The sequence below is a fragment of the Cavia porcellus genome, unplaced genomic scaffold (assembly GCF_034190915.1).
Source record: "Cavia porcellus strain 051 isolate PalLab524CR breed Dunkin Hartley unplaced genomic scaffold, mCavPor4.1 scaffold_17, whole genome shotgun sequence".
Lineage (NCBI taxonomy): Eukaryota > Metazoa > Chordata > Mammalia > Rodentia > Caviidae > Cavia > Cavia porcellus.
The window spans coordinates 31,469,327-31,490,395 of NW_026947500.1; the positions used below are offsets into that span (position 1 = coordinate 31,469,327).

Below are 21,069 nucleotides of genomic sequence, written 5' to 3' on the forward strand. Positions count from 1 at the left end.
TAACCAAATATGTTCCCAAGTTTACTGACTTTTTAAAAACCCTACAATGAGTTTAAAGTTTGCTTCATCTATGTGAAAGATTCGCTGAAAAAAGCAATTTTAAAAAATGGCGAACAATATTATGCAGTTGTTTTAAAAATGAAGGCTAATTCATCTTTTGAAAAAATTCTAAATGTCTATGAAGAACTTATATTTTTTAAAAAATTTATTTATTTTTATTAGGGATTGAACTCATGACCTTGTGTTTGCCAAGCAAGCGCCTGTACCACTGAGCTAAATCCCTGGCTGTATTTTTTAATATATAGATTTATCGGTGATTTTTTTTCACTCATCAATCAGACGTTGGCCCTTGTAAACAGCACTGGTCAAAGTCATCAAAGGACTGGGAAAAGTTAAAATGTTTATGCTTTTCTAATTTGACAAAATCAACTTGTGAAATTTCACAAATCAACTCATGAAAACTCATTTCTATCATATATGTACATAAGCAATTATCAGAAACTTTATTCCAATATATCAGGTTTAACATTTAAATTTTATTGGACTGTATCTCAGAACCATAGGCAATGAATTTTAAAAAAGAAATTTCAGATTAGCACATAAATTACTAACATCTTTAGAGTGGGTGATCTTTTAAAGAATAAATCTCTGATAATATATGGAAGTCTGTATGTCAAAGTTTATTCTAAAACACTTTTAATGTTGGGAGTATCAGACAATTCAGAAGATTTTTTTTTTTTTTTTGAGGCAGAGTTCATCTCACTGTTACCGAAGCTTGGCTCAAACTCATGATCTGTACTCCTCGCTTGCCAAGGAGTGGCTGGGACCACAGACACAGGCCACACTGTGCCTAGCAAACATTCGATATTCTAAACATAATTACAGATTTTTAAAACTCTACAGTTAACTGAATATAATGATAATGTCAATTATTAATCATGAAAACAATATACTTTGTTATAAACTGATATGCTTTAATTTTTAGAAACTACAAGTTTTTTGGGTTTTTTAAATCTTTTTGAGATGGTTTCATTATGCAATTTGGGGTAACCTTGAGCTCATTTTGTAGCTCAGGATGGTCTCAAACTGGCAACAATCCTCCTGCCTCAGCCTCCCAAGTGCTGGGATTACAGGCATGTGACATTATGCTCAACTAAAACTACAAAAATAATACAATTATTTCCCACTGTGGAGTTTTCATTCAGTGAATATTTATAGTGCTATTATGACAAGCATTGTTTTAGGTTCCTGTAACACATAAACCTAAAAATGACACAAACTACAAAAATAATCAGTATTCAGTATATTTAAAGATACATAAAAAGAACACATAAAAAGATGACCAGCTCTAGAATGATGAGAATTAAGGGTAGCAATTTAGAATATGCTGGTCATAGTCAGTCTTACTGAGAAGAGACTTTTGTAAATATAGTATCTAAAGAAAGCAGAAGAGCTAGTAAAGCAGCCATTAGTACAAATATAAAGCAGATTAAACAGCTAATATTAATTCTTAAGTAGTAATATGACTAGACTAAATTTTTAAGAATCATTAAAGAGGCCAGTATGACTGGAGAAGCAACTTCACTCCATGAGTTATCTACAGTGTAGATATTAAGAGCTATACTTTATTTTTAGGCATATATCTTAGTGTTCACTCCTAATGCTACTTTTCTGTTACTTAAATATTAATGTCTGTATGATTCCTAAACATGTTAGTCTTCTCATATAATTGATTACAGACACAATGAACCAATGCAATGATCAAAGTTCCATTATAATGCTCATCTACTTTCTCTCCCCCCAAAATTATGTAATACCATCGTCTTTCCGAAACTACAGTCATTACTACATCAACATAATTCTTATTAATACTTTCCTCATAATATATTGCCTAAATAGGCAATTCTCTGTAATGGGTTTTACAAATTAATGATATTTAAAAAGGGTTTATTTAGAAACTGCCATCAACCAAATTGACAATGACAAGTATTTGGATACCACTCTTTTTATGCTTTTTCTTAACTCTAACTACAATTAAGTATTCAAACACTCCAGATACATATAGATATTTCAGGTTTTCACAAGACGTTAAGACAGTTTCAAGGTCCTATTTAAAACTATGTTTCAATTTTTAATATTAGAACCAAAAATTAAGTGGTATCTTTTACTCTTGGTTATGACTTGTTTGATATACCTGTCCCCTTTAGTACACACTTCCATATCAACCTATGTGTACAAACAAAATGAGAAAACGTTTCTAAGTTTTCTTCATTGACAATAAGCAATCACTCTCTTCTGCAGAATAAATATGGAAAGTATGTCAATAGATGAGCTTAAAGACATTGACATTGTGTTGTTTTTGGACTCAAGTGACAATATTTCTAGGAATCAAGTGTTTTTTATGGACCTGCTCAAGTTTTAACTACTACAGAAAACAAATTTTCTGTTAGAAAAGTTTGGGGTTTTTTTTTTTTTTGGCACCAAGGATCAAACTCATGAACACACAACTGACACTTGCCAAGCAGGCACTTAAGCCACTGAGCTAAATCCCCAGCCCCAGAAAGGTATTTTTCTAAAAATAAAAACTCAAAAATAAACACATAAAGAAAAATCCAGTCAATTATTGCCATATTTATGTCAAATTGCATGGAGGCTATTAAAGGGTAAAAAGTTTTATAACTTTATTGTATTAGTTTAAGACAATATAAACTAAGAAAGTAACAAAATCAAGTCTCTTTTATTCTTCTAACTCTAAGGGCTCATTGGGACCTTCACACGAGTTACATCCCAGCAATTTAAAGGTTACTTTTTTTCTTTTTTTGCAAACAAAGCCTTCTAAAGCTGCCCATATTGGCAACTTTAACGTTGGAATTCTCTAGCGTCAAACTCCCAGAGTGCTAGTATTACAAGCATCTGCCACTGCACCTGGATGGGTCTATGAGAATTTCCACTGAATTTTTTTTTCCTTTTTAGAGAACTGAACAGGACTTCCAAAACTGTGTAACCAGTAAAATATGATACAGAATTGTAATATGGCAACCTTTTTTGTAGAGCAAAATTATATTCACCTTATTGCTTCAGCCACTATAAAGTTGCAGCTATTTATAGTTTTCACCAACCTTATTCCCTTTTGCTACAATCCCAGAATTACTGAACTACGAAGCTTACGTATTTCTATACTTAAGCAAAATCCAGCTTAAAACCATCAAGCTAAATTTATTTCAACTCAAAAATATTTTCTCTCTTGGGCTGGGAATTTAGTTCAGTCTCATAAGTGCCTGCCTGGCAAGCACAAAGTTGTGAATTCAATCCCCAGTACCCGCCCCCCCCCAATTTTTTTTCTCTCTGCCTCATTAAAGCCTCTGTATTTCGAGTTCCCTTGCTAGAGATTCTCTACTAACTTGTGTGCATATTTTAAGCCTTATCTTAGTTCATAGAATTTCCTTATTTACTACATTCCACATGTTTTCTTACACCAACATACAAATTTTTTCATTGAGGTGTCTACAGCATTGAAAAATGGCATTCAATTTGACAGATACTAAACAGTTTTAACATATTGGGCAATTTTATCTGCCTATAACCCAGGAATAAACATCAACAAATAACCCTAAATTTCATTCTAGTAAAAGGTCATCAAAATTAGCTTAAGTTTAAGGCCTTGTGTACAAAGTTACCTGCAGTAGAGTTTGCTAACAGTTCTGCATGTTTTACTCGGCCATCTCCTGAAAGTTTATAAACTAAAGAGTTGGAATTGCAAATTTATATTCATGTATATAATTAAACTTTTGTTTTTTAAGACAAAGTCTTTCACAATTCAGGCTGGTCTTGAAGTCAGGACTTGATTGTGTGTACCATAAACAGTCTGCAATTCAAATTTTTTAATACCAGTAGTATAGTGTATGGAAATGAAACGTTTTCAGCAATGAAAAGTTAGAGGTGTGGTCAAAAGTTCACTTTGGGGCCAGGTGTGGTAGTGTATGTCTGTAATCCCAACAACTGGAAGGCTGAGGCAGCAGAATTGCTACAAATTCAAGGCCAGTCTGGGCTACACAATGAGTTCAAGACCAGTTTCAATTACATAGGGAGACCCTATCTCAAAAAAAACTAGGTCTGGAAAACCGTAAGTTATATATAGTTGGAAATGCTAATCTAGATTTAATATGGTTTTTCTATTACCTATACGTTTTGCTTCATGTTTTGAAAAGACAAATAAATTGCTGGGCATGGTGGCTCATGCCTGTAATCCCAGCACTTGGGAGGCTGAGGCAGGAGGATCCTTGTGAGTTCGAGTTCAGCCTAGGCTGCAAAGTGAGCTTGAGGCCAGCCTAAACTGCATAGAGACCCTGTCTCAGAAAGACCAAAAAAAAAAAAGAGACAAATATATATTTTAACCCTGACTTCAATCTTTTTTATACTTTTAAGAAATTTTGCTCAATTCAAATAGTTTAAATACCTTCCAGCATAACTAAAATATTGTCTATCAAGCCAGGCGTGGTGGCACACACCTGTAATTCCAGCATGTATTAGGCAGAGGCAGGAGGATCAACCTGAGTTCAAGGCCAGCCTTGGCTACACAGTGAGACTATGTCTCAAAAAACAAAGAAACAAACAAACACAAAACAAGTTACTTATTTTGTAAGACTTCTATGCTCTGTAGAAAGAAAAGGATTATAACAACTGCTTAGTAAGCGGATACATAAAAAGTTAGCATGCTTTACTTGAATTTTTATTTTAGTCTTAAGAAAATGTCATTTTAGGGGCTGGGGATTTAGCTCAGCAGCGTAAGCACCTGCCTCGCAAGCAGGCGGTTGTGAGTTCGATCTCCGGTACCGATAAAAATGAAAAAGACCAAAAAAAAAAAAAAAAAAAAAAAGTCATTTTAATAATACTTCTAATGTCCAAACCAGGAAATGGTAAAAATTACCTACATTAATATAGAAACAAATAGTGATCAGAGTGGTAAAATGTAGCCTAATTTCCTAAAAATCCAAAATTAATGAAGATTTGTCGGTTCTGTGCATTTTCCTGTCTGCTACTTGAAATGTACATGTAAGAACATATATCTAAAAATAGATTTTACATAAAGCATAATCAGATCTTACATGAAGTTATAGTATGTCATTTTCTGAATTTGAAAATTTCTTTATAGCATGTGGTTGAATATCTGTCTGTTTTTTTCAAATGTAAGTTAAAAGCCTGACAGACTTAACAGAAATATAGGTGAAGATACAACTCTTGAACAAAAAACAAAAACAAGAGTCAGTCATGAAACTATATCTACTTCTACAACACTATTATGCTTGAGGTTTCTTAGAGTAGCATAGTGACTAGTGATTAGGAATAGATTAGGGAATTAGAGTCCCTGAGTTTAAACCCTCAACTTTTCTACTTGTTTATCAGTAGTTTAACCTCACAAAAACTGAGATATAAGATGAAACACATATTAAAGGATAAATTGTGCCTAATCATCCACCACATAAAGTACTAAGTACATATAGTAAACTACAACTTTTGTCAATTATACCCAAAATATGCATAAAATCCTATTAGAATTTTTATTTTGATGTTTTAGGGATTGAACCTAAGGCCTATACGTAATGTAACATCCCTGGACCCTTTTGTGACTGAATCTCTAAAATTTCCCAGGTTAAGGTGTAATTTGCAATCCTCTGGCTTCAGCTTGATAATGTGCGGGGTATAGGCCTAAATCATCAAGGCTTTAGTTACTTTTTAAAAGTAAGTGCTTTTCAGTTATACTTTAAATACAGATATGTAATATTCCTCAAATTTATGAAAAAGTATGAAGGAACTGGGTACAGTAGAAAATATTAAAACACCAACAAATGCTGCTATTGAGACAACTTTTAAAATGACAATCATCAAAAAACAAATCAACATTGAAAACTTGAAAAATTTACATCTACATTCAAAAGTCTAATTTCAGAAACCATCTCACTTCCAGTATTTAAAAAATTTTTTAAAAATGTAAATTAAAAATTTAGACTATTTAACCCTGATTTCAATCATTTTTATACTTTTAAGAAATTTTGCTCATTTCAGAGTTAAGTTTTTAAATTTAAGAAAATTTTAAATGTTTGTAATTCATGCACTCACGTTTGTACTTTTGCAGTATTATAGATCAAATCTTGAGGTGCTCTACCACTAAGTTATATTCCCAGATCTTTAAAAACAAAACAAAACATTTTTCCCCCCTGAGATGTTCTCACCAAGACGGGCAGGTTGGCTTGGAACTTTGCATCTTCTTGCCTCAGCTTCGTGAGTATCTGAGATTACAAGCACGCACCACCATCTCCCTTCTATACTCTTCCATTGAATTAAGGAATAGATCTACACTTCTAAAAAACACTTCCTTGGGGCTGGGGATTTAGCTCAGCGGCATAAGCACCTGCCTTGCTTGCAAGCAGGCAGTCGTGAGTTTGATTCCTGGGTACCGCTAAAAAACGAAAAAGACCGAAGGGGGGGGGGGGCTCTTACTCTTAGAAATTCCAATACCATTCCAAGCATATTTCAGGGAAGTGACAAAAATTGTAGCTTATTACAAATATATTATAATTCAGAGTAAAACAAGTTTCAAAAAACAAAATCTTTAAAATTACCTTCCTATTCCCGTAAGGACAGTTTTAAACATAACTCTAATCTATACTTGAACATTGTAATTTTCTATTTATGCCATAGCTTATAGGTTATTAAAAACACCTGAGTTACTATTAATTTTTTCATTTTGATAAGAAAGCAGCAAAGTAGAAAAACATGGAATCTATGTGGTAAGCAGGTTTAGAAACACAAGATGTTACAGGAAAAAAACCACTGGACATAACAGTCAAACAATTTTATCAGTTATAGTAATAAATCTAGAATAGTAAAGTAACCAACTTACTAAGTTTTGTTAGAATACCACTGTTTCTTTTCATTGTAGTAGTGGCTAGTTTTATAGGACAATATTCTTTATACAGAGAATGCATTCAAAGCAAAACATAAATACCACTGAGCTTAAGTGTAAAATGCTTTCAAATTTTTAAAATAATTTTTCATAATACAAAAACTCATTTGCCTAAACACTACAGTAATTCCATCAAGAGCTACAGTACAAAATTCTAGGTTCTCATACTTCAAAGTGTCATCCCTATTCCTTATAATCCTTCATAATCTGCAAATTTCTTTCATCTCTTTAAATAATCACTTTTAAAACATACCTTTTCCATACTATCAAAAATAATTAGGTCATTGTTACAGTAAAAATACACTGAGTAAAATTCTGACTTTATTTTGTGATATAGTCAAGAATGTTTACATGTGGTTCTTTAAATGTCTCAGAAAATTCAAATTCACAAAGGAACAGCTCACTTTTTGGTAAAATACTACTTCCATACGTAAGTACTGTAACAATTTTTGTGTGTGTTGTTTTTTCTAGAGTCTCACTTTGTAGTTTAGGGTGGCCTTAAATTCACTACAGAGCCCAGCCAGGCTTTGCCCTCAACAATCCTCCTGCCTCAACTCCCTAGGGTGCTGGGATTACAGGCGTGTGCTGCCACATGCAGCTCTAATGTCTTCAATTGCTAACAAAAATGTATTTCTTTTTAAACTGTTACCAATTTTTAAACTTATGCATCAAATTAAGACAAAAATTTTAAACTAGTTGTTTAAAAATACAACACTGTTAACATAATCATGTAAGGAGGATGATCCTGACTTTCTGAATTTAGGATGAAAGATGTCACTTTTAAACAACTTAGGTAAACTCGTAAAATTTTTCACTTAATACAACAAATATTTATTTCCTACAGCTTATAGTTCTTATTAAAATTTAAATTTTAGGCCAGGCCTTGCTATGTCATCAACTTTTAAGACTGTCCTGGACAATATAGCAGGATCCATCTCAAAAATAAATTTTAAAATTTCTCTAATTTTTAGAGGAACAATTTTTAAATTTCTTTGCCAACTGGATTATGATATAACCGATGGGCCTTACTGACACACACATATTTTTTGGTACTGGGAATCTAATGACCTTGTGCTTGCCAGGCAGGCACTGTGCCATTGAGTTGTATCCATGGCCCACAGAGATGTATTTGAAATAACTTGCTACAATCAAGAACCCCTAAAATTCTATAAAGTCAACACTCACTGGTAAGCTTAAAACAAACAAGCAAACAAAAACCATGGTGGAGGGGGAAGTAGTTTTGAATCATAAACAAGTTTAAAGCGTAAAATACTAACCAACTACCTATTTTTAATAAACATACCAAAAACAACTAGATAATTTGATGGAAAAATATCACTGACTCAGGAAAGAACAGCAACAGATCCTAAATACGGCAGGCAGTTTGATGAAAATAACACTGTTTACAATCTCTAAGAAACTTTTACCTATCTTGCTGGAATTCAACCTAGGTCCTTGCACATACTAAGCATGTGCTGTACCATGGATCTATAACCATTGCTCTTTATCTTATTTTTTCCTAGTAGTTACAAAAAAAGAAAAAGTGAGACATTGATGAATATCTCTACTACTTCATCACAACTACCAATAAGGTTAAGTCAGTATTTTTTGTAATTTAAACAAGTGATCTATAGCTGGGTGGGGCGGCATACACCTGTAATCCCAGTACTTGGGATGAGAAAAGAGGGTAGGATTGCTGTGAGTTTGAGGCCAGCCTGAACTGCATAGTGAAACCTTGTCTCAAAAAAAAATCATATAATCTAAATATATGAAGCATCAATTATATAATTATCCATCATATAAATATGTGAAGCATCAAAGGCTGAGGATCTGACATATCAAAGATAACCAGAGGTGTATTTCATAATCTACTGATTATTCATACCAGAAAAATCTTAGATTACTAATTCAGAAGAAAATTGTTATAGTCATCACTATGAAAAAAGTGCCATACAATTACTGAATTTTCTGATTAACAATTGTATTTGTCATAAGGATACATATCAAAGTTTTAAAGTCTTAAAAGATGTTAACAACTCAAATCACTTACAGTTCAGGAAAGCACAGAAAATAAAGCACATACAGCTGGCCCTACAAATGTGTGGCTCTCAATCTATAGATCTGATCAACTCTGGATTGAAAAATATTTAGGAAAAAAACTACTGCATTTGTAACTAAATATGTAGATAACTATTTCCTAAATAAAACAGTATAACCACCATAGTGTTCATGCTGTCTTAGTCACATTTAAATCACATATTTAATGCATACAGAATATGTATGTTAATTTTATATAAAGGAGTATCCATAGAATTTAGGTTTCTGAACTAATTTTCTAGGGATACCAAGGGAGGATTACCTATCAACAGCATATAAGGGAAAGTTTTGCATTGTCCTTAACACTTTTGCTCTTAAGTGTCAGTGTGTTGGTATGTGCTTATGATCTTAATATTCTGGGATCCTGGGGCAGGAAGATCCCAAATTCAATCTTGGTTTGGGCAATTTAGTAAGACCCTGTCTCAAAAAAATAAAATTAAAAAAAATAAAAAAGGGGTGGGGACATAGATTATTAATAAGAACCCAGGGTCAATCCCTGGTGCCAAAAATATTTTAAAAAGTGAACATTTTAAAGAGCAATGCTCATTATCCAAGCCATTTAATGTTGAATTATTTGATTCCCTATAATCAGTACTTTTGATCTTCAACCATAAATGCAAATCATCAAAATGCTTTAAAGACTTCCTCATCCTACCATACCCTAATAAGAACCACAAAAACCTTCAGAATTTTAATTGCTGTACAATACCCAAGACTGGTAGTATAAGGCAGATGAGGGAATTTAAATATAAAATATATACTGTTAAGGTATTGTTAACCTCCCTCCCCCATGTACCTTGAATGCCCTCAGGTGCCACTTCACTTTTTTGACAGTATGTTGTATAGTACTAGTTTTTTGAAGGTGGTGGTACTGGGAATCTAGGGCCTTGCAACATGATAGGCAAGCACACTACCACTGAGCCACATCCCTAGCCTGTTCTATCATCTGCCACACTGAAATTTTTACTGAATTGATTCTTTATAACTGGAAAAACCATTCTAAAACTATCATTGGTCTGCTTTTAGCCATGTTTGATTTCATAACTCCCAAAAATCAACAAATACAATTTCAGCCCTTGGGAGGCTGAAGAAGAGGCTCAATCAGTTCAAAGTCAACCTGAATCACATAGTGAGACCCTGGGCTCAAAAACAAAAATATCCCCTCGAACTATGTATTTTTCAAAAATCACATGTGTTCAAAATAAAAATGATTGAGTCTTTTTAAGGACATTCCAGGAAGTATGAAAATACTTGGCCAGAGATTTAGCTCAGTGGCATAAGCACCTGTTTGGCAAGTACAAGGTCGCAAGTTCAATCCCCGGCACCAAAAAAAAAAAAAAAAGTATGAAAACATTTGTAAAACTTAACTACCAGTGAATGGATGTTAGCTAACAAACTGAAAATATCAGTGTTATTCTAAAGATCGCACAAAGTGCATACTATAAAAAAACAAAATGGCATGTAATTATTTTAAGCCACACTTTGCAGTTTAAGTGACTACTAGTAACACTTGGAACTTCCTTAGATGTTACCGGATTCTTTAAAGTTTCAAACCCAGAAATGCACTCAGCAAGTAAAAAACTGTTAAAGCTAAAATGACAGAGCTAACCAAACTGTGGATCTAAATCACAATAGTATTCCCCAAGCACATGTTAGATGTCTACAAGATTGCTTGATGTATCTGAAGAACAAGTCATTCAACTAAATGGTCTGCAAAGTATACAAAACGTTTTTGTTTGACATGAAATACACTCACAGTAAGACTCAATTTCAGAAACTGGCTGCCAGAAACACCTAACAAAACAGACATCATATATCCATCCTTTGGAAGTTGAACCAACACCACTGGTCTGACTTAAAAGCTGGTATAAAGGCTGGAAGCTGGGCACAGTGGCACATGCCTAAATCCCAGCACTTGCGAGGCTAAGGCAGAGGATTGCTGCAAGTTCCAAACCAGCGTGGGCTACAAAGTGAGCTCAAGGCCAGCCTGTCCGCACAGTGAGGCCCTGTCCCCTCTAACAAAAAAGCGTAGAGTGGTCCTAAACTAGTGAAGTGTGTGTGCTTTAGTTCCAATACATACTTTCTTCTTATTCATGTACAGAGAATGGGCTCAGTGGGCATGGTGCCCTCCACCTATAATCTCGGCACTCAAAATGTTAAAGTAGGAAGATCACCAAGTCTGGGGTCAGCCTGAATTACAAAGCAAGACCCCGTTTAAAGGATGGAAGTAGAGCCGGGCGTGGTGGCTCACACCTGTAATCCCAGCACTCGGGAGGCTGAGCCAGGAAGATCGTTTGAGACCAGCCTGGGCTACAAAGTGAGCTCAAGGACAGCCTGAACTGCATAGCGAGACCCTGCCTCAAAAAGACAAAAAATAATAAAATTTAAAAAAATAAAGGATGGAAGTGGCAGGGGTAGAATGGAGGTGGTTGGGTTTTCTAGCTTTCATTTCTGGTTTGAAACAATATACATCCTGACTTTATTTATGCAATACTTGCACTCAGTTTGGAGAGTAAAAATTTTTCAAGAAAACCAACATTAGATAGAAAACAGCCTGCAAATATGATATGAAAAACTGTTGAAATTTCATTACCATAAAAAGGCCATTTCTTATATATGAATTTTTGGGTAAGGGAAGACTATAATGTCAGCTGCACTTGAGAGCACTAAAATTTTGTACTCAAAGGACTGAATTAAACAATGTCTTATAAATGGAATAGATGAAAACAAAGCTTGGAACCTTATTACACTTTGGTGTAATATTTTAAGACTGTACTTCAATCCTGCCTTTGATGTAGATTGGTCTTTAGAACTGCAAGTTAACATCTCCAAATAGAAAATTCTTTGGAGGACTCAGCATACAAAATGGTAACTTACCCATGTGCTTCCCTGATCTTTAGAAAGCAGGAGTTTCTCAACAAGTTGTATTCAAGCAAATATGCAATGTTTTTGTCAAACTGCCACGGATGCCACTATAAGGGAAGGGGGAGAAATCTACACACCTGAAACTATTATATCGTATCAATCATTTTTTTCCTGCCAGGAATTCACTAACAAAAAGTTTAGTAATAGGAACGTTAAAAACAGTTCACAAGTTAATGAAGGCATTCTTGTTCATATTTATTGTAATAGTGCAGTTTTAATTAAATAGCACTGGCAAGATTTTAAACATGGCCTAACAATACCTTGAACAAATTTATTCAAAAGTAGCTGTTTCAGAGCTGACCTATCATTTCTTTTGTTTTTTGGTACCAGGGATTAAACTCACAACCTTGCCCTTTTCAGGCATATGCTTGTATCCCTGAGCTAAATCCTTGGCCTAGCCTTGACCTACAAATCAAAATAAAAATCAGCCTCCTAGGAAACACGAGCCTGTAATCTTTAGAGGTCTTTCAGTGTTTGGTCTACTGCCATCAGATTGGTTATAAACTCAAATGCTGAGCTCTCTTAAAAAGGCATCTACCAGCAAGACCTGGGTGCACACACTTGTAATCCCAGTACTTGGTAGACTGAGGAAGGAGGAATGCTGTGAATTCAAAGCCAGCCTATGCTACACACTGAGTTTAAGGCCACTCTGAACTACATAGTGAGACTCTACCTCCATTAAAAAAAAAAAGTTTCTGTGAGCTGGAACTGTTCTATTTCCAAATAAGTAGGTTTCTAGGTGTGATACAGGGTTGGCTTAAGTTTGTTTCCATTTATTCACAGATGCCACATTGGTGCTCTTTTGGTTTGTGGCTTTTTGAGACAGGGTCTATGTAGTTTAGGCTGCTCTCAACTCCTGGCAATTCTTCTGCCTCAACCTCCAAGTACTGGAATTATAGGCCGGCCCCTGCCTGGCAAGTACTGGGATTACAGGCATTTGCCATCAAGTCCATCTTGAGTGTATTTTTGTATCTCTTGGAATAGTTAGGGGAAATCACACACCAAAATTATCCACAATGATTTTAATGACTACATTTTCAAAAAATATAAGTACTGCGTATCAAGTACTTATTCTGCAAATGTTGAAGAAACTTAAGGTTCAGATATCCTTCCCCTCACGAAAATATCAAACTGTAGGATTCAACGCTTTGTTTCACAACTAATTTTAAAATGTACATTCATTTTATGTCTTTTCCCGTATTTTCAGATATATCATAACCCATTAAATACAAAATGATGAAGTCAAGTTACAACATAGGGAGTCTTAACATAGGAAAGAAAATGAACATTTTTCCCCCAATGTTTGTCGATGACTACAGAGAGTACAGTTTTGCTCTGTAAAATTGAGATAAAATGGCAATAAAGTTGATTAGCACAGTATTTTACTTGAAAATAAAAGAATTATAAGGTAAAAATAGAGAAAAGGTTTTGTTTAAAGATATGTAACTAATTCTTTGCAAACAGTTTTCAGTACAAAATGCCTTGGATGAAAAGGTCCAAAGGGGAAAAAATGTAGACTATGTTAACAGAAGTGACAATTAAATACTATAGCTACAATTATGGATAAGGAGGCAGGATAACACACAGTATTTCAATAAAACCTAAAATAGTTTGTTATTTGTAACAGTGAACATCCAAAAACTTCTTTGGCTTATCAAACAGCACTAATATTCAAAGCACATTCAGATGTTTCATCACTCACAGTTGTGTTTACAAGTACTTCCTGTTTTTTACATCTCTATTCTACATTTATATATGCATTTAATCACAGGTTTTAAAGTTCTGTTTTAGTGAAATCTGAATAACCACACAGACATGGACCAACATTTATTACAACAGGAAGCGAATAGATCTATTCGTACAGATTTCTTTTAAAGGCTGCAAGCCAAAGTATAGGAATTATCATAACCTATATGATAATTTTATCTGTATTTTAAAGTTACATTGCTCAATATATAAAAAACATTTTAATACAGTGATTTAAATTGCTATGTAAATGCATTAAAACAGAATCAACAATAGAGAAATTTATTTCAGTTTACGCACTCATGTTCCATCCTGAATTCACTTCCATTTTCCAAGGTAACTTTAAGTCTTTTCCAGAAGAAAGGCTACATTGAAAAACCTGATTTATAGTTCACAACTTATTACTTATAAAGAAAAGCCAATAGCCAACAGAATTTATATTTTAAAATTTTAAATAAAAAAGCAATCAATTCTATAGTTTTATTAAAGAATTACAACTTTCAGACAGCAAGATACATTGTTGTTGCTATTAATCAGCAGCATTACCATCTTCATTTCTCCTTCAGCTATCAATAAAAAGCATTCTTCAGATGGAAAATTTCATATACATGTGGCTCCATGAAAAATCAATTACTTCTAACCATAAAAATATTGTAGCTTACATGCAATCACACTGATTACTTAATTACACAAAAAGCTACACAAGCCTAAAAACGAGGGAGTATGTCAAAATTGGACACTTTTCTCAAATGACCATTTAGCTCACTGTAAACAGTGGCCTGTAACGAGTACCAATACCAAGGTTGACCAGGGATGGGATGCCATGTTTTAAAAAAATTTACATTTCTAAACTCAGAACATACTAAATTGCATCTGAAAGTTTCAACACAATTAGAGCTGGAAAGAAAAATGCTTCTTTTATGAAAACTATCAAAGCAACAGTAGTCTTGTATCATGAAGGTCGTATTTTGACAGTATACTTGATGAGTGTTAGCGCTAACAAAATACACAATTGCTTGCCATTATGATACTAAATCACGTGAAGCAGTAGTTTTGGGATAAAATGTAAAGTAATATATTTCAAGAACTTGTGGTAATTAGATTTCCTAAATACTGTATACAACACTAAAGTAACTTGGCCTAATTTTCAAAACTTTATTATAAATACATAGGAGTTTGATGCTAAATGCCAATTCACTACAATAAGGATTTTTAGCTTCAAAAATTTCAATACAGTAGCAAAAAATTTTAAGTGGAGAATGAATTAGATGTAACATTTTAAAATCCAAATTTCACACAGGTAATTAGGTATTGCTAGTCTTAATGATATGAGAAAAGTTGATATTCTAGTATCATTATCTTTTCTTTTTCTTTTTTTTTTTAACCAGGGATCAAACTCATGACCTCACGCTTGCCAGGCAGGCGCTTGTGCCACTGAGTTAAATCCCCAGCTTTATTACCTTCCTTTTAAAATATGTATGATATACTCCTGTTTTCAACTGATGTTTCAAATTTTAAAAATAATTTTAAAAAATGACCTTTTCCCTTTGTTCCTTTGTACTTAAGCAGGACTTGCAAATTTCCTGGGGGAAGTAAGTTATGTTTTCTTACTTAAGATGTACATATTTTTTATGGGGGGGGGTACTAGTGTACAACCAGACATATTAATTTAGCTAATATAAATAAACACCACAATTTTCCCACCAGCAAGTACTGAGTTACAACAATGTATTAACAAAACTTTATTTTCTTGAGATGCATACAGGATGTTATATAAACAGTATTTTCAATGTAAAGACATTATCAATCCAGATGCCTCAAAGTCTCAAAAATAGGTTGTGTCTTCTTCAAAAATAAATGCCACTCAGTGACATGACCAAGGAAAAGTTTAGCCTCTTGCAGGCCAACAAAAAAGGTAAATACGAAGATTAAAAAAGAAAAAGAACAAATCAGAAGAGACAAAAACACAGCTCAGGTACGTATTCTTGAAATCAGCAATTTATCATCTTAATTTTTTAAACCAAAAATATGAAATTTTAAATGTATACATACACGTTATCATTCTTTAAAAGATAATTTATATATATGTTACTGTATATTCTATAAATACATATGTATTACAGTGTATGTGTTTGTGTGTAAAACAGCTGCATATAAACATCAACTAAATAAATTAGGCAACTGCTAGCAGGTCTGAAATATTCTACTAAATGAGCCTGTTACAGACAACCTTCAGCCCCTTGTTGTAAGATCTGCTTTTTCTTGAAATTCTTTCACAGAAGGCAGTTTTGGGTGTTGCATTTAGGAAATGAAGAAGCAAATTCATTGTTTTTATAATCACAGAATGTAGTACATAACTGCCCTTGTGCTATAACAAAATGCATTAATGTCTATATAATAGCCAAAAAACTTGAAATATGCAGTTACTATTTCACTATCATATAAAAATAATTGTATATCAATTATGTCTCTTTCTGATGAGTTTATATATAAGCTAATACAGTACTGTTTGCAAAGTCAGACTGGAACACAAACCAAGTGTAGGTGATCCAGGTTCCTTACTGCCTTTTTTTTTGGTGGGTACCAGGAATTGAACTCAGAACCTTGCGCTTGCCGGGCAGGTGCTGTGCCATTGAGCTATAGCCCAGGCCCCAGGTTCCTTGCTTTAATGAATTACTATTCATTAGAAACAGTACTGGCTTTAGCATACTTCAGACAAGACTCACCTGTTCAGTTTTATGTCTATCTACTTTGGTGATTTAAATATATGAAGGAAAGAAATGATTCCAGAGAGAAGGTGGTGAAACCTTAAGGATATGGTCATGGGCCAAAACTACCAGACTCCACATAAGGTACAATCGCACTCACACATACAAATGCACAAACATACAGACCACACACACAAATAAAAACACACAATGTTCCTGCTGCTATCCATTAAGTTTCATTCCTAGAAAGTAATACAATCTAAACTATAACACAAATTCAATGAGTACACTGTAGCCTCTATTTGAGTCTGATATTGCTGAGTCCACTCTGAGGACATGTCATAAGTGACACTGTTGTGGGGCAGTCTATTCAATACTCTGATAGCTGAAGTCCTTTGAAAAAGGTCTAAAATAGACCCATATATTATCAAATTTCAGTTACAGTAAAAAAAATTTTGAGGCTGCAATGCACTAATTATATTAATTTATATTCCAGTTAACTATTAAAAATGCTGCTTAACTGCTGTAAGTTAGAAAAATAAATGGTTATCATTTTTACCTTGATGTAGTTATCAGTAATTTCTATCTCACCCATTTCATCCTTTTAATTTATAACCCGAAAATGGTTATTTGGTGCCAATTATTATCAACACATTACATCTTTATTATTCTTTTGACCGTTAATTTCAGTATATTTTCCTTCCAATCAAAATCAAGAATGGGGTCTTTACTTTTAAAAGTAAATTTGACTGATTTCAAGTTTCTAGACAGACACAAGAAAAAACTAATGCAAGTATCATCAGGTAAATTATGATTGAAAATTTGAGTCACACTAACTTATTTTTAAATAATGTAAGCTTTATCTTACAGGGGAATTTTTTTAAAAATTATTGAAGTGCTTAAACTGACAAACCATGCATTTCACAAAATAACTTCTTAAAATGCTTCATTTCACAGACACTCAAAGTACTCTAGAAAACTTAACATTTCTGTATTTTTATATAATCCCATTCATATTAGTTTGTAAGTAGAAAAAGAAAAATGAGTTCTAAATAAATGACACAGGAGGCAATAAATTGACACATGACAAGTAAATAAAAGGCTAAAGCACTCCAATACCATTGAAACTGTTTTAATGTTGTTGCAACTCCAAAATGCAACAATCATCAACTTGTCAAAGACCCAAATTTCAAAAATTCATTTTAATTACTCCTTCATACCTATTTTACAAAATAAGGGCAAGAGACATTTTAAATCCTCCTTGTCCTAGCTGTGCTATGTTCCTAACTTGTATTCTATCACTATATGTGTATGCTTCAATTCCCATCAGATGCTATATAAGAAAAAGTAAAATAAAATATTAACCTCTGCTTCAATGTACAGTTTCCAGAATCTGCCAGAACTGGGGAACTGGGCAACAAGGCGCTCATAAGTCTTCCGTGCTTTGTCTATAGGTTGATTCTAAAATTGAAAACCAATAAACAGCATTTACAATGTTAGGATTATGAAAATATCATTTACTGCAGAACCAAGTAGTGTGATTGGACCCATAGAGAAGGAAATGTAATCCTATTATCACTAAACCTGTGCCTCTCGAATGAGAATGCTCCAAGCATCAAGGTCATATGGATTCTCTTCTAATTTCTTTTCAGCTTTCTTCACCTTCTCTGGGACATACTCAGCTGCCTGAGGGAAAGAAAAATAATAACAAACTGAAATTAAAAGTTTCAAACTGTTTTAAAAAATTCATACAATCACAATAGAAAACATTAAAATGACCTCTTACAAAATTGTTTTCTAGAATCTATGCATTGAATACTTTATCAGAGCCTGCATGCATAAGAATGAAATCAAGTGATTATTTTATTCAATTAGGTTTTTTTTACATTAAGTACCAATTAATATTAAATATATATATTCTCAAACTTTTTGGTCGCAGGATACCTTTTTAAAAATTCAGCAAGTACGATATATTTTATATATTCACAAATCTGTTTCTTGTGTCTGATTTTTTTTTTTTTTTTTTTTTGATCTTTTTCGTTTTTACCGCTACCAGGGATCGAACTCACGACTGCCTGCTTGCAAGGCAGGCGCTTATGCCGCTGAGCTAAATCCCCAACCCCTCTATGTCTGATTTTTAAAATGCATTTTAAGCTTTCTTGAGATGGGATTTCACCACGTATTTCATGCAGATCTCAAACTCATCAAGGCTGACCTTGAACTCGTAATCCTCTTGCTTCTGCCTCCCAAGGGCTACAATCATAGGTGAGTCACCATGCCCAGCCTTATGTCTGATATCAAAAATTAAGGTGGATTTTCCTGTTCACAATTCTATCTTCTGACTTATTATATCATCTAAATACTGGAAAATTCCACTATATATTTTTGAGAGATTAAGATAGAAACTTAGATTTTCTTTGTGCACTAGGGTCTCTCTGCCTTGCCCAGGCAGGCATTGAACACCTGGACTCAAGCAATCCTGCTGAGACTATAAGAGTCTGCCTTGGGTTTTCCAGGAATGGTGCAAACTCATGGATCCTTTGAAAAAAGAAATCTCTTTTTTTCCTTTTTTTTTCCTTTTTTTCTTTTTTATCGGTACCAGGGATCGAACTCACGACCGCCTGCTTGCAAGGCAGGTGCTTATGCCACTGAGCTAAATCCCCAGCCCCTAAAAAAAGAAATCTCAAGAAGCCTTGGGTACCTGGACCATGTCTGAGAAACACTGTTATTAGAATATTCACAGTAAGCCATGATGAAAAGAAAAAGCATGAAATCAGATGGGAATTTTATGTTAAAAAAAAAAAACTTTAAAGATAGGTTTTATAAACTGTATATAGAACACAATAAGACATTTTAAAACACTAAAATGCTTGTATCATGTTTCGATGATGGGTAATGGAAGTACAGGTGAATGCCCCCCTCCCCCCCGTTTTTCCTTTGGATTTTCCAACCTCTTTAATATGGCAATTTTATTTTATTACAGAAATTTAATCTTAGGGCTTTGGGATCAGCTCAGCAGATGTCACTGGATACTATTCCCAGCACCACAGTCGAAAGAAAGAAAGAAAGAAAAGAAAAAAAAAGAAAAGAAAAGAAAAGAAAAGAAAAGAAAAGAAAAGAGAGAAAAGAAAGAAAGCCAGCCAGCCAGCCAGCTAGCCAGCTAGCCCTTTAAACACAGCAAAACCAAATCTCAAGCTCTAAAATAGTAGCTAGCACCCATGGCATAAAATCAAGTATCTACTTCTCAAATTGTTGTTCAGAGTATTTCTATGTACTACAGAAATTCACTCTCAAATCAGATAAGCCAATAAATTTTACTCTGCACTCAACTGTTTTGCCTTTTCCTCAGGACTTCTTGAAACCTGTATGTCAAAACTGACAATATTCAGGAGTAAAGAAGTAAGTATTGGTTCTACCATTTTTCTTTTTCCTCTCAAATCGAGTCATCAGTTTAAAAAGTTTTAAAACTCATCTTCCTAGAGAAAAAAAATTAAATGGGAAATACTTTTTGTAATAAAGTAGCTTCTTTCACTAAAAACTACACATTTATTTAATAAAAATGCCTTAAAATTCTATTCTAATGTAAATCAAAATTGGGGCTGAGGATTTAGCTCAGCGGCATAAGCGCCTGCCTTGTAAGCTCACGGTGTGAGTTCAATCCCTAGTACCAACAACAACAAAAAAAGTAAATCAAAATTTGATGCTTTACTAATATATCAGATTTTATTTTATTTCATTTTTTTGAGACAAGGTTTTACTATGCAGTTTAGACTTGCCTTGAGCTGACTTTGTAGCTCAGGCTGGCCTCCAATTTACAGTGATCCTCCCACCTCCAGCCTCCAGAGTGCTGCAATTACAAGTGGGCACCACCATGCCAGACCTGAACTTTCATAAATAGTAAGAAAACTACAACTAGAAAAAATTTATAAAGGACTATTATTGGCCCCACCCATGCTCATATATGTATTTGTTTGTATATTTTGGTTTTGTTTTTTTTTGAGACAAGGTAGCACTGTCTAGTCCAAGCTGGTCTTAAAACTCACTAGGTAGGTATGCAGCCCTGGCTGCCTGGAACTCGCAGTGATTCTTGTCTCAGCTTCCGAAGTGCTAAGACTGCAAATTTATGCAACCAGGCCCGGCAAATTTTTTTTATATAGTAAATGAGATAGAACTATAATTTAGTAAAAGTAACAAACTAATCACTGGATGCTTTAGAAAGAATATACAGGAAATCAGCAAATAATGAAAGTTGCATGTTATATGACAATAGTAGATTAGCAATACCATAATCATCTGTTAGAATAGGTAGGTTTAAGTCTAACTATCAAAATAAAGTCAAAATTCTATTTTATTCTTCCTACAAAAATAAATTTAAGATAAATAAAAAGTTTAAACATAAGGAGTTAGGGTTGTTGTTCAGTGGTGAGTAGATACTGAGTTCTAATACCTGCACAAAAAATAAAAAGCACATTCACACAAAGAACTAGAGGAAAACATACTAAAATATATCTTTGCACATAAAAGCCTTTTTATATGTCTTTAAAGAGAGAAGTTATTAGCTAGGTGCAGTGGCAACCTCTATCATTCCACCTCTCTGGGGTGCTGAGGCTGGAGATTCTGAGTAACTCA

General features: G+C 33.8%; 1 protein-coding gene across 2 annotated transcripts in view; it reads right to left on the reverse strand.

The window, feature by feature from the left end:
• Positions 1–21,069, reverse strand: part of Cstf3 (cleavage stimulation factor subunit 3) — an 80,160-nt gene that overhangs the window by 44,731 nt on the left and 14,360 nt on the right. For both annotated transcript variants that reach the window (XM_063227743.1, XM_003463865.5), the window contains exons 2-3: positions 18,025–18,126; positions 17,806–17,901 (exon numbers count right to left, since the gene is read on the reverse strand). In XM_063227743.1, coding sequence (XP_063083813.1) covers positions 17,806–17,870 — 65 coding nt within the window. In that variant the 5' untranslated portion in view covers positions 17,871–17,901; positions 18,025–18,126. The remainder of the gene's footprint in view (positions 1–17,805; positions 17,902–18,024; positions 18,127–21,069) is intronic.